Source organism: Urocampus carinirostris, chromosome 17 (assembly GCF_059441175.1).
Source record: "Urocampus carinirostris isolate Australia breed hairy pipefish chromosome 17, RoL_Ucar_1.0, whole genome shotgun sequence".
Lineage (NCBI taxonomy): Eukaryota > Metazoa > Chordata > Actinopteri > Syngnathiformes > Syngnathidae > Urocampus > Urocampus carinirostris.
The window spans coordinates 31,859,358-31,872,500 of record NC_142365.1 but is presented as its reverse complement, the minus strand read 5'-3'; the positions used below and the strand labels follow the sequence as shown (position 1 = coordinate 31,872,500).

The 13,143-nt window shown below is 39.4% G+C and overlaps 1 protein-coding gene across 1 annotated transcript in view; it reads left to right on the top strand.

Moving 5' to 3' along the window:
• Window positions 1–13,143, top strand: part of heatr6 (HEAT repeat containing 6) — a 91,982-nt gene that overhangs the window by 15,643 nt on the left and 63,196 nt on the right. Inside the window, exons 2-4 of the mRNA XM_088320732.1 lie at window positions 9,190–9,297; window positions 10,206–10,346; window positions 10,431–10,546. Of these exons, the coding sequence (XP_088176858.1) occupies window positions 9,190–9,297; window positions 10,206–10,346; window positions 10,431–10,546 (365 nt within the window). The remainder of the gene's footprint in view (window positions 1–9,189; window positions 9,298–10,205; window positions 10,347–10,430; window positions 10,547–13,143) is intronic.

The following is a 13,143-nucleotide window of genomic DNA, read 5'->3' as shown; positions in this document are numbered from 1 at the left end:
GCTGCCAAGATGCCACTTGCCACCAGTTTTGCCATATTTCAGAGCTGCAACATCACTGGAGTGCCCAAAAGCACAAGGTGTGCAATACTCAGAGACATGGCCAAGGTAAGAAAGGCTGAAAAACGACCACCACTGAACAATACACACAAGCTGAAACGTCAAGACTGGGCCAAGAAAAATCTCAAGACGGATTTTCCTAAGGTTTTATGGACTGATGAAATGAGAGTGAGTCTTGATGGGCCAGATGGATGGGCCCGTGGCTGGATCGGTAAAGGGCAGAGAGCTCCAGTCCGCCTCAGACGCCAGCAAGGTGGAGGTGGGGTACTGGTATGGGCTGGTATCATCAAAGATGAGCTTGTGGGGCCTTTTCGGGTTGAGGATGGACTCAAGCTCAACTCCCAGTCCTACTGCCAGTTTCTGGAAGACACCTTCTTCAAGCAGTGGTACAGGAAGAAGTCCGCATCCTTCAAGAAAAACATGATTTTCATGCAGGACAACGCTCCATCACACGCATCCAAGTACTCCACAGCGTGGCTGGCAAGAAAGGGTCTAAAAGAAGAAAAACTAATGACATGGCCTCCTTGTTCACCTGATCTGAACCCCATAGAGAACCTGTGGTCCCTCATCAAATGTGAGATTTACAAGGAGGGAAAACAGTACACCTCTCTGAACAGTGTCTGGGAGGCTGTGGTTGCTGCTGCACGCAATGTTGATCGTGAACAGATCAAAGCACTGACAGAATCCATGGATGGCAGGCTTTTGAGTGTCCTTGCAAAGAAAGGTGGCTATATTGGTCACTGATTTGTTTTTGTTTTGTTTTTGAATGTCAGAAATGTATATTTGTGAATGTTGAGCTGTTATATTGGTTTCCCTGATGAAAATAAATAATTGAAATGGGTATACATTTGTTTTTTGTTAAGTTGCCTAATAATTATGCACAGTAATAGTCACCTGCACACACAGATATCCTCCTAAAATAGCTAAAACTAAAAAAGCCCCACTCCAACTTCCAAAATATTCAGCTTTGATATTAATGAGACTTTTGGGTTCATTAAGAACATGGTTGTTGTTCAATAATAAAATTAATCCTCAAAAATACAACTTGCCTAATAATTCTGCACTCCCTGTATATACACACACAGTGGAACCTCTCGACTATAATCCGTTCCAGAACCCTCTTCGAAAACAGATTTGTTCGATCACCGAAATCATTTTTCCCATTACAAATAATGTAAATCGTTTTAATCCGTTCCAACACCCTGAATGTTTGCCATGAATGTTTAACGTAAACTTAAAGCTAACCCAGGTTAATCGTACGTTCGCGTTATCGTAATCTTCCGTACGAAAGATTACGCTAACATGAACGTGTAAAAATAAAAAAATCAGGTTGTTTACAAGTCATTTAGCACCCGGGTCTCCACAACAAGTGGTGAGCGGTTCATTGGAAAGGGGGCTCCGTTCCAACACCCTCAATTTTGGGCTCCGTTCCAACACCCTGAATGTTTAGCTTGAATGTTTAACGTAAACTTAAAGCTAACCCAGGCTAATCGTACATTCGCGTTATCGTAATCTTCCGTACAAAAGATTACGCTTACATGAACGTGTAAAAATAAAAAAAATCAGGTCGTTCACAAGTCATTTAGCACCCGGGTCTCCACAACAAGTGGTAAGCGGTTCATTGGAAAGGAGGCTCCGTTCCAACACCCTCAATGTTGTGCTCCGTTCCAACACCCTGAATGTTTAGCTTGAATGTTTAACGTAAACTTAAAGCTAACCCAGGCTAATCGTACGTTCCCGTTATCGTAATCCTCCATATGAAAGATTACGCTAACATGAACTTGTAAAAATTAAAAAAAAAAGATAAAGAAAAAAATTATGAATAGGATTTCTTACCTTTGTGGTGGTCAGCAGAAGGTGCAGGCAAGATCAGACACTCGCACACCTCCTTCATATTTTGCTATTATTTCTTTCTTAAATTCAATAGTGGTACGCACTACTTTTCTTTTTTCACCTGTAGCAACTTTGCTGCTTGCACTGACTTTCTTCGGAGGCATAATTAGGGGTTAAAACACTTCGTACACCTATATTAAAAGCGAAAGCAAAACGAAGCACGTCCGCACGTGATAACAGTTGGTCACGAAAAGAACGATCTACACCTGTACGACGCTCAGCATCGCACCCTAGCGTACGCACTCACGCATTACCGGCGCTCGAACTCCGATTTTTTTGACCGAACAGCGAAGCAAGAATTTCTCGAAATTTTTGGTCGGACTCCAATTTGTTCGAACTGAGAGGCGTTCGAAAACCGAGGTTCCACTGTATATATATACTGGACTGTCTCAGAAAATTAGAATATTGTGATAAAGGTCTTTATTTTCTGTAATGCAATTAAAAAAACAAAAATGTCATACATTCTGGATTCATTACACATCAACTGAACTATTTCAAGCCTTTTATTATTTTAATATTGCTGAATTTGGCTTACAGCTTAAGAAAACTCAAAAATCCTATCTCAAAATATTAGAATATCATGAAAAAGTATACAAGTAGGCTATTCAACTAATCACCTGAATCATCTAATTAACTCGAAACACCTTGCGAGGGTTTCCTGAGCCTTAAAAACACTCAGCTTGGTTCAGTAAACTAAATCACTGCTGATCTGACTGCTGTCCAGAGGACCATCATTGATACCCTCCATCAGGAGGGTAAGACACAAAAAGAATTTTCTCAAAGAGCAGGCTGTTCACAGAGTGCAGTTTCAAAGCATATCCACAAAAAGTCTGTTGGAAGGGAAAAATGTGGCCGGAAACGCTGCACAACCAAGAGAGATGACCGCAGCCTTAACAAAATTGTGAAGAAGAGCCGCTTCCAGAATTTGAGGGAGCTTCAAAGACAGTGGGCTGAAGCTGGAGTCCAGGTATCAAAAGCCACAGTTCACAGACGTGTCCGGGAAATGGGCTACAATAGCCGTATTCCCATGGTCAAGCCACTTCTGAACTCAAGACAACGGAAGAAGCGTCTGACTTGGGCTATGGAGAAGAAGCACTGGACAGTTGCAGAGTGGTCCAAAGTCCTCTTTTCAGACGAAAGCAAGTTTTGCATTTCATTTGGAAGTCAAGGCGCCAGAGTCTGGAGAAAGGCTGGAGAAGAGCAATATCCAAGTTGCTTGAAATCCAGTGTGAAGTTCCCACAGTCAGCAATGGTTTGGGGAGCCATGTCAGCTGCTGGTGTTGGTCCACTGTGTCGAGTCCAGAGTAAATGCAACTGTGTACCAAGAGATTTTAGAGCACTACATGCTTCCATCTGCTGAAAAGCTCTATGGAGATGAGTATTTCATTTTCCAGCATGATCTGGCACCTGCCCACAGTGCCAAAACCACCAGTAACTGGTGCACTGACCATGGCATCACTGTCCTTGATTGGCCTGCTAATTCCCCTGACCTGAACCCCATCGAGAATTTGTGGGGTATAGTTAAGAAGAAGATGAAAGACACCAGACCTATAAATGCAAATGAGCTGAAGGCCGCTATCGAAGCATCCTGGGCATCAATAACACCTCAGCAATGCCACAGGCTGATTGCCTCCATGCCACGCCGGATTGATGCAGTAATCCGTGCAAAAGGATTCCCAACCAAGTACTGAGTGCATCAATGGACATTTTCAAATGTTTGATTTAGCTTTGCTGTTATAAAATTATTTTTTTACTTGGTCTGAGGAAGTATTCTAATATTTTGAGATAGGATTTTTGAGTTTTTTTTCAGCTGTAAGCCAAAATCAGCAATATTAAAATAATAAAAGGCTTGAAATAGTTCAGTTGATGTGTAATGAATCCAGAATGTATGACATTTTTGTTATTTTAATTGCATTACAGAAAATAAAGAACTTTATCACAATATTCTAATTTTCTGAGACAGTCCAGTGTATATATATATATATATATATTTTTTTTTTTTTTTCTTTCAAATTGATGTAAATTAGGGACGTTTTTAAATCAGGTTGTTTTCGATTGTATGCTAATTTTATGGGGTCCCTCTGGCTAATATCTTGGCTAATAATCATTCCCAGAAACTTAGAGTCTAACTTTTCGATTTGAACAGTACCTATATTTTTTGTATTTTGAGGTCGGTTATTTGTTTCCCAAATACCATAACCTTTTTTTTACAGTTATTGAGAGTTTGTTTTGGTTGAACCATTCCTTTACAATAAGTTCTACAGCATTTTCTCCTTGCAATTTTTGTGAAATTTGTACCTGAGCCTAATATAATGGTGGCGTCAGCGAATAGAACATATTTTAATTTCAATTAAACATTTTACAAGCCTTTTATATACAAAAAAACTAAAAGATCTTAACACATACCCTTGAGAGACTCGACAGCTAATGCTTATTAGACCTGAATTGAATTGTCTATTTGAGAGATATGATTTTACCCAGTTATGAGCAATTCCTCGTATTCCGTTTTGCTGTAACTTTTATGTTGTCATTTATTGTGTGGAAAGCTTTCCCTAATTCTATAAAAATAGCAACAGAATATAGTCGGGATTGAACCGTTGACTTCAAAGCGGCGCTGCCACGAGCGGCTGCCTTTTCCAGCAGCTGCCCTATTGTTTTATTGTCTGCTCCCATCTTCGGTGTTTTTTCTTCCCGTTTTGACAACTACACTATGGATTACTTCTATCCTATGGACATGGGTTTTAACGCACAAGAAATGTGTGTATTCAAGGAATTTCAACTCCTTGCCCTGAAAAATTCTCGTGCCGGCGTGATGAAGGGGCCTATCGTGGAAGAAAAGCCGGAGCTAGCGAAGCGGCTAGCGGCGTTATAAGTCTTCGGTACCATCCGTAATCATGGTAAATGCGAACTCACGACCAAATAAGATCATCGAGTGCTGGTGGAAAACATCGAAGCGCACAGGGAGCGCAGTTGCTGTGTTTTGCGGAAACGTGGCTCACGTTTAGCATTCCGGACGCTAACGTGTAGCCACCCGGAGCTACCTGGAGCAATCCGGCTTCAACGCCGCTAAACAGAGACACGAAAGCCGGGGGGAATCGGAGAGGAGGTGGACTTGCTAACACGAGGTGGTGTATCCCTGGATTTTCACAAAGAAAAGTTTTCCATCTGCCGCAGGGATGTCGAATTTTTGGACTGGCGTGACGTCATCCACTTCGCTACAAGCACCCCTAGGGCATCATGTTCATCTGTTAATAAACAACGGGGTAGACTGCTGGAAGTGTGAATTTCCCTACGGGGATGAATAAAGTATCTATCTATCTATCTATCTATGGGTTATTCAGGGTCGATACTGATTGTTAGTCTTAAGGGGAGGCCGATGACCGATATTTGAAGCCGATATTCATTTGCTGTAAAAGCTTATAAGTTGGCGTCAGAAATTTTTAATAATGTAAAAAGAAACAAATATTTATTATAAGTTAAAAGAGAACTTTAATAGACCTCTGAAACCTTTTTACAGTAAATACATTTGAATTTCAACACAACTAACATGAGTAATCTTTCCCTTAAACCAAACATTAACAGTGTAAGAAATAAAATTAGGCTTAGCAGCAACTTTCATAAAGGTACATAAAAACTTACAGTAAACAGCGGGGGAGAGAAAGGCTCAGCTGCATGTTAGGCTTAATAATTGTCCTGTCGAACAAAAAAAATGCTGGTACCAATATCCTTCAAACTCCCAAACATTAGTGCCGATAATCAACATGCCCAATAATCGGTCAACCTCTTAGAATACACCTTGTCTATCTGATGCGTTGTATCCTCTACAAGAAAAGTGTTATTTTTTTGTGCAGTGGTGGTTCTACACTAAATTACTCCCCGGGCGAGACCCCCACCAACACCTGTTGAGACCCTGCTCTGTCTTCTTTAAAAGACTAAATACTATGTCAATGCAAATGTTGTTTTTGAGTTTGCTGACATGCTGTATTGCAGATAGAATGTCATACCAAACAACTGTGCAGATGTTAAAGTGGTATGACCTGACTTTCAGACAAAGTCTAGGCCTCAGTCCTTATAACAGGGTCTTTGGTGTTGTCTCTCACCTCGATTAAAGCATCTTTCTAGGCAGCTCTCTGGTATACAATGGGTTCAACACTCTTGATCTTGCTCTCCAAACTATTTCTGCCCACATTTGTAGGGTGATGCTCACATGATTCTTCAGTATGGCCCATTGTTGGGTGGAGGCTGAAAACAAAGTGTAAAGCTTTTGCAGGACACCCAAGTAGCTTATGGCATCAACGGATCTCTTAGCAGCATTACATTAAACTAAATTTAATGTATGTGCTCCACATGGTAGAAAGTAAGCTCTGGGATTACTTTCCTATTATTTCTTGCTTGAACTCCCTTTTGTTTTCCTTTTTATGTTTGACCCATTGTCATATGACTGTCCCTTGCAGTCTTCTTAAGGAATTCCCAACTCATCAAGTCTTGTCAGTATCATGGATGTCAAGAGGTGGCCTGTGGGACTCATCTGCCTTAAAAATCCCTTGATGTGGGGCTTTCACCAACAGTGACACCACTCCAGTGACAACTTTCAACTGGGCTGTGTGGCTTATATCTGGAGTGCAGTTCAGAATTATTGAAAAAAATAAAATAAAACGGCCTTTTTGATGTCTTCCACTAGGGCAGATATGATTTTGCCACTCAACAACGGGGTAGACTGTTGGAAGTGTGAATTTCCCTACTGGGATGAATAAAGTCTCTCTCTCTCTCTCTCTCTCTCTCTCTCTCTCTCTCTCTCTCTCTCTCTCTCTCTCTCTTCTCTCTCAACTCTTTCTCTCTTTCTCTTTCCTCTTTCTCTTTCTCTCTCTTTCTCTCTCTTTCTCTCTCTTTACTCTCTCTCTCTCCTCTTTCTCTCTCTTTCTCTCTCTTTCTTCTCTCTCTTCTTCTCTCTCTTCTTCTCTCTCTCTCTTTCTCTCTCTCCTTTCTCTCTCTCTTTCTCTCTCTCTTTCTCTCTCTCTTTCTCTCTCTCTTTCTCTCTCTCTTTCTCTCTCTCTTTCTCTCTCTTTCTCTCTCTCTTTCTCTCTCTCCTTTCTCTCTCTCTTCTCTCTCTTTCTCTCTCTCTTTCTTCTCTCTCTTTCTCTCTCTCTTTCTCTCTCTCTCTTTCTCTCCTCCTCATTCTCTCTCTCTCTCTCTTCTCTCTCTCTCTCTCTCTCCTCTCTCTTTCTCTCTCTTTCTTTTTTTTTTTTTTTTTTTTTTTTTTTTTTGTGTGTATATATATATATAAATCAGCTCATTTTGTACGGGATGGCCTAGATAGCTGTTGTGAGTTGCTGTTCCTCTTACAACATGGTCAAGTTGATTTTTCATAATTGGGTCAAACCTGGCCATGAGTTCGACCTCCCATTTGATGGTATAAAGAGTGTTTCCCCTTAGAGCCAAATTTTGAACTGCCAGACTTGTCATCTCTACTCTCCATTTAACCCTCTCAGCCACCAAAAGTGCCATTTCCTGCTTATCAATAGTTTCCCCACTTCTTTACCTCACTGCCAGTTCCTTCCATGCTTTCATGTAATTGAGGTATACTTGACTGTTTTCATGTGATGTGAGACAAGTGCTCACATGATTCCGATTCTTCATTCCTGAATTTGTTAAAAGAATATTCCTCTTGGAAAACAATTTGCAGCAGAATCAAATTAGGCTGCTATTCGCCATGGAATACATATGCCAACTTTTTGCCATTGTTTCTCGACTAACTAACAATGTATTTTTAATTAATTAAATATTGGTGGTGGCACCTTCTCCCATCATTCTCATTCAGACGGAAAACAAAGTCAGGTGGCAATTTAGTGGCTCCTCTGCGAACCAGCTCAGTTCGAATCGTGCGTTTAAAGGTGAGTGCCACTAAAAAGGGTCGGTTGACGAATCCCAGTGGGCCGTGGGGCTTAATTTGCGATCAGCTTCAGGCATTCCTATCAGTCAGCATAGTAGCACATTAGTCAGAACAAAAAACAGTGGAACATTGGTAACTCATAAAGTCCTACTATGAAATGATCAAAAACAGTGTATTAAAATTTAGGTAAAATTCCAGTCGTTACATGCCAAATGTTTGTCATCAGACTATAGGCTGTTAATTAAAAGTGGAACAATTAGTTCCTTACTGTCTTTCTCAAATTCTAAGCTTGGAACACTTATAGTTATGCCTGGCCAGGCTAGCTTTGTCATGAAACCGAACTGTAGTGAATAGCGAATGTTCGTCGTCTAAACTACCTGAATTATATCAGGGGTGGCGAACACATGGCTCTAGAGCCGTATGCGGCTCTTTGCCAATAAGAATGCGGCTCTTTGCCTCATCATATTTTCTATATACTGTGGCTCTTTGCCTTGTTTCATGTTTAGTTTTTTTTGTGTGTATTGAGTGTGGACACTTTCTTTGAAATCAACATAAGAACAATACTTGTTGTATTGTAAGGAGAGGAGTGTGTTATGGGAAATAATGTTTTTAATTGTGTGTGTGTGTGTGTCTGTCTTTCATGGCAGGTCAGTGCGAGGTGTGAAAAAGTAAAAATTTCGTCTCTGTGTCAAAGTTGTTCGCCACCCCTGGATTATATGAACATTTCATTGAATAATACAGGTCTGGGGGAACTACGTTAACTCAAATGATGGAAAGAAACTAATGACTGAATTTGTAACAGTTTTGTGGTAATGCACAAAAGGTGAAATGAGGCTGCTTGTTTGCTGGGTAAAAACTAAATTAGTATTTTTTTGTATAAGCATAACAAGCACAATATCAAGAAGGCCATCAAACATATACCACAAAAATTATCATTAGCCCTTCATTAATGACATGGATACTGACCATCCCTAATCACATAAAGAAAACTAGTTGCATAACTTTATTTCATTTCTCCTCTTCTTTTCTTTTTTTCTAAATAGGGCCCTGGATGTCTTAGTACGTTTTCTTTCCATCTCTGTTTATTTTCCACTCGTCTTGAAGGTAAACCAATGCCCATCCCTCACCTGCCACTCACAACAAACAGTCAAGACTAAACCATTTCACCTAAGTGGGCCTCATAATCAATTTTATATCAAATATTTATCTTTTTCACACAATTCAGTTAAATGTGCAGCACGATGTGACATGTTTAAATCCTGCCACAGGTGGCTGCCTGCCTTGCCCGTGCCTAAAACTGCCACTGGTGCCACTTTTATTAATTCATGTTTCACCCGATTTAATTTCAGGATGTTTGTATCCTGCTAGTGAATGCCAGCCGCCTTGTACCGGCCAGTCAAGCACATTTGGTGGTCAAGTATTGCAAGCTCGTGCATCACCTCCTCAACCAGCTCAAGGTAATTAATTGACTATTTCTTCAAATATTGATAAATTAATTCTTCTAAACCAGGGCTCTCAACCTCAATTGACTTGGAGGCCACCAGAATTAGCGTCCGTATCGAGTTCGGGAAGAGCAGGGTTTACACATAAAGTGCTCATAAAAACATTTCTCTTTTCTTGAATTTTTTTTTTATAATTTCCCACACAAAATAAGATTTAAGAATAAAAATATATACCAATTCATTGAAAAAACACACAATTTATAAGTTAATAATCTATGTGGGCTTTTTATTCTGTATTGCCTTTCAGTGGTAAAAAAAAGAAATGTTGATTCCAAGCCTAATTCTCCTTCATCTTGCTACCCCAAAACCCCTTTTTTGCCCCTTTTTCTTTACATTTTTGTTTTTTCCCTCTGTTTTCCTGCATTTTTCTTTTCTCGTTTTGTTCTCTTTATTCCCTGTTCTTTTTTTCTTCTTTTTACTTTCTTTATTTTCTTTTTAGTGGCTTTTCTTTTTTCCCTTTTCGTTTATCTTTCTTTCCTATTTTTCCCTTTTCGTTTATCTTTCTCTTTTATTTCGTTTGGTTTTCTTACTTTTATCCATTTTTTTTCTTTTTTCTTTTACCCTTTTTTATCTTTGTTTTCCCTTTTAATCTTATTTCCATTTTTTTTTACTTTTTGTTTTGTTTTCTTCCTTTTTCCCTTATTCCTCTGTTTTTCCATCCCTTGCATTACCAGTCAACTTATACATTTTGCCTGTAAGTTTTCGGATCGTTTTAAATCTTGTACGCTGTATGACAAGTTTTATACAGCAACGTTTAAAATCATTTCGCTTCTAATCAGCATTGTCACTGTTGGCAGACAATAACATATTTAACAACATCTGCTTGACAGAGCTTGAGATATTGTTGATGAAAATCTTTTTAGGTAATAATGGACGAAGAAACGCTGGACAATCTTCTGAATTACTTGACAGTGGCCCTGAAAGTTTGCAGCACGTGGACACATCTTGGCATCCTGCAGGCGCTCGCTACCGTCATCTATGGCAATGGAGCGCACTGCAATCAGGTGCCTCATTAAAAAAGTATGCCATCACTGCCACTGCTGTGACACAATTATTCATTTTTCTCCCTATATTTTAAAATTTATCAGCACCTTGACTATCTGCTTGGGAAAAGCGGAATCCTTCTGCATTACAGTGCCCCATCTCAGGCAGACCTGGATCTACGTCATGCGTCCCTCACTTGTATGGCCAGCATCTGTGTCAGGTAGTGTGCAACTAACGACTATATTAAAGGTGGGGTGCGTAGTATGAGATGTCGTAAAAAAGTTTGAAATTATTTTTTTCTCCATTGAGTATGTGTTAACAATTACCAACTGAATTCAAAGAATTGTTTTATATATATATATATATATATATTTCACCACATCGTTCTGCTTTTATCTTACTTTTATCATTGGTGTCCTGGCCACAAAGCGCATTACGCTGAAGGGAAGGAGGCAGGGGTGGGTGGGTCATGTAGGGTGGTATCATGCGTGTGGTCGTGGTTTTCTTTAATTGTAGGATGAAAATGTTAAAAAGTATAAAAAGGACAGTTTTAAATACAGACCAAATGCCAACCCAAACCCCTAAAAGGATTAACAAGGAAAGTGTTTATCCGTGCACATCTTATTCCACATACTTGCAAAAGAAGCTGCAATGATGATTTCAGCCCGAAGACGGGGTCAGCAAGTAAAATATTTTGAAGTTGCATACGTCACCTAAGTCGACTAGTCACCAACTATTATTTTCTTTTTAGTGGCTTTTCTTTTTTCCCTTTTCGTTTATCTTTCTTTCCTATTTTTCTTAAGTTGATTCAATTATGTAGAAAATTAGAATAAACACAAGAAAATTGGTCCTATTAAAAAAAAACACATTTTATTGGAAATACTGTGGATTCGTACAAAAATTAAATACAAATGCCCTAAACCAACTATGCACAGTGTTCTATCAGAAAATACATAAATCCATGAATAAATAGCTGTACATTTTTAAAGATATAAAATAAACAATAAATTGAAATCAAGTTTACAAGTAAACATTTTTATCCGTGTAAACCAAGAATAGTAAATAAAAGAAATCTAATGTACATTTGTGAAGGTCATTCAGTGGTCAACTGCAAAGTCTGCTACAAAAGTACTTAACGATTCTCAACAGTTTGAAATCAGATGGTTTTAAAGTGGATGCTCCCGCGGTTCCTTGAAAAGTCTTAAAATGCATCCAAGAAAAGTGCATCCATTCAATATGGTTGCTGTAAAGTGTAAAGAAGAGGCGAGTCGTTCCTTTTGAAATGAAAGTGGAATAAGTAAGCTTGATGCGGTTGAGAAAATGGTTGTATTGCTTTTTTTCGGCAACTTTATACCACGAAGGAGGAAGTCGCAGTCTCAGGTCTTTTGCGGACTCCATCAGGGTTTCTTCCAGAATGGTCCTGTATTTGCTCCATCCATCTTCCCATCAATTTTAACCACCTTCCCTGTTTCTGCTGAAGAAAAGGGGCGGCAGTGGCTCAGGAGGTAGAGCGCTCGTCTTGGGATCAAGAGATCGCAGTTCGAATCCCGGCTCCTGTCAAAGTGTCCTTGGGTAAGACACTGAACCCCTAATGCTCCCAGTAAGCAGGTTAGCAGCCTTACATGGCTGCAGGGCCGCTATTGGGGAATGTGAAGTACACTGTAAAGCGCTTTGGGAAGTCTTGACTTGAAAAGCGCTATATAAATAAAGATCTTTTTTTTTTCATTTCAAAAGCAGGCCCAAACCATGATACTGCCACCACTATGTTTGACTGTGGGGATGGTGTGTTGAGGGTGATGTGCTGTGCTGCTTTTACGCCAAACATAACTTCTTGCATTGTTGCCAAAAAGTTCGATTTTGTTCTCACCTGACCAGAGCACCTTCTTCCACATGTTTTGTGTGTCTCCCAGGTGGCTTGTTGCAAACGACACTTTTTATGGATATCTTTGAGAAATGGCTTCCTTCTTGCCACTCTTCCATAAAGGCCAGATTTTTGCTGTATATGACTGATTGTTGTCCTATGGACAGATCTTCCTACCTCAGCTGTAGACCTCTGCAGTTCATCCAGAGTCATCATGGGCCTCTTGGCTGCATCTCTGATCAGTTTTCTCTTTGTAGGAGCTGAAAGTTTAGGGGAACAGCCCAATCTTGGTAGATTTACAGTGGTCTGATACTCCTCTGTTTCAATATTATTGCTTGCACAGTGCTCCTTAGGATTATTTATACAAGCCTTATACCTAATTTATAAACCTTAAGCATACATTCCATACAAAATATAGCACTGAAGCAACTTACGAACAAATTCAACTTACGAACCATTGTCCGGACCCTATCTCGTTTGTAAGTATGGCAGCATCTGGACATGGGACAGATATGCTATAGTGTGTAGCCAATATGTGCGTTAAATAAATTATTCTAACAAACAATTTATCAACCATTCAAATTAAAGAGATTTATTCTTTTCAAAACTCCCCTCGCCTTTTTGGAGCCCCACATACGTTTTTTGATCATTATGTCAGCAAAACGGATGAAAAACCTTGTTTATTTATTCTGAAGGGTGGCTACACACACCTTAGGTGAATTCTTTTTACTGTTTTGATAGTTCAATATATTTTAATCAAGAAACACACTCTTGATTTATGGACTTTTCTTTTACTAATCATCGACTGAAGAAGCTCGAATAAAAGACAAAACAATAATATAATAAAATAGAGACAACTAGAAGTTGAGAACGTAAACTGGCACCATTTGGATAGACAACAACATTGGCTTGATTATTACTTTATTGTATTTTGATAGAGTTCCCCCTTCAAGGTC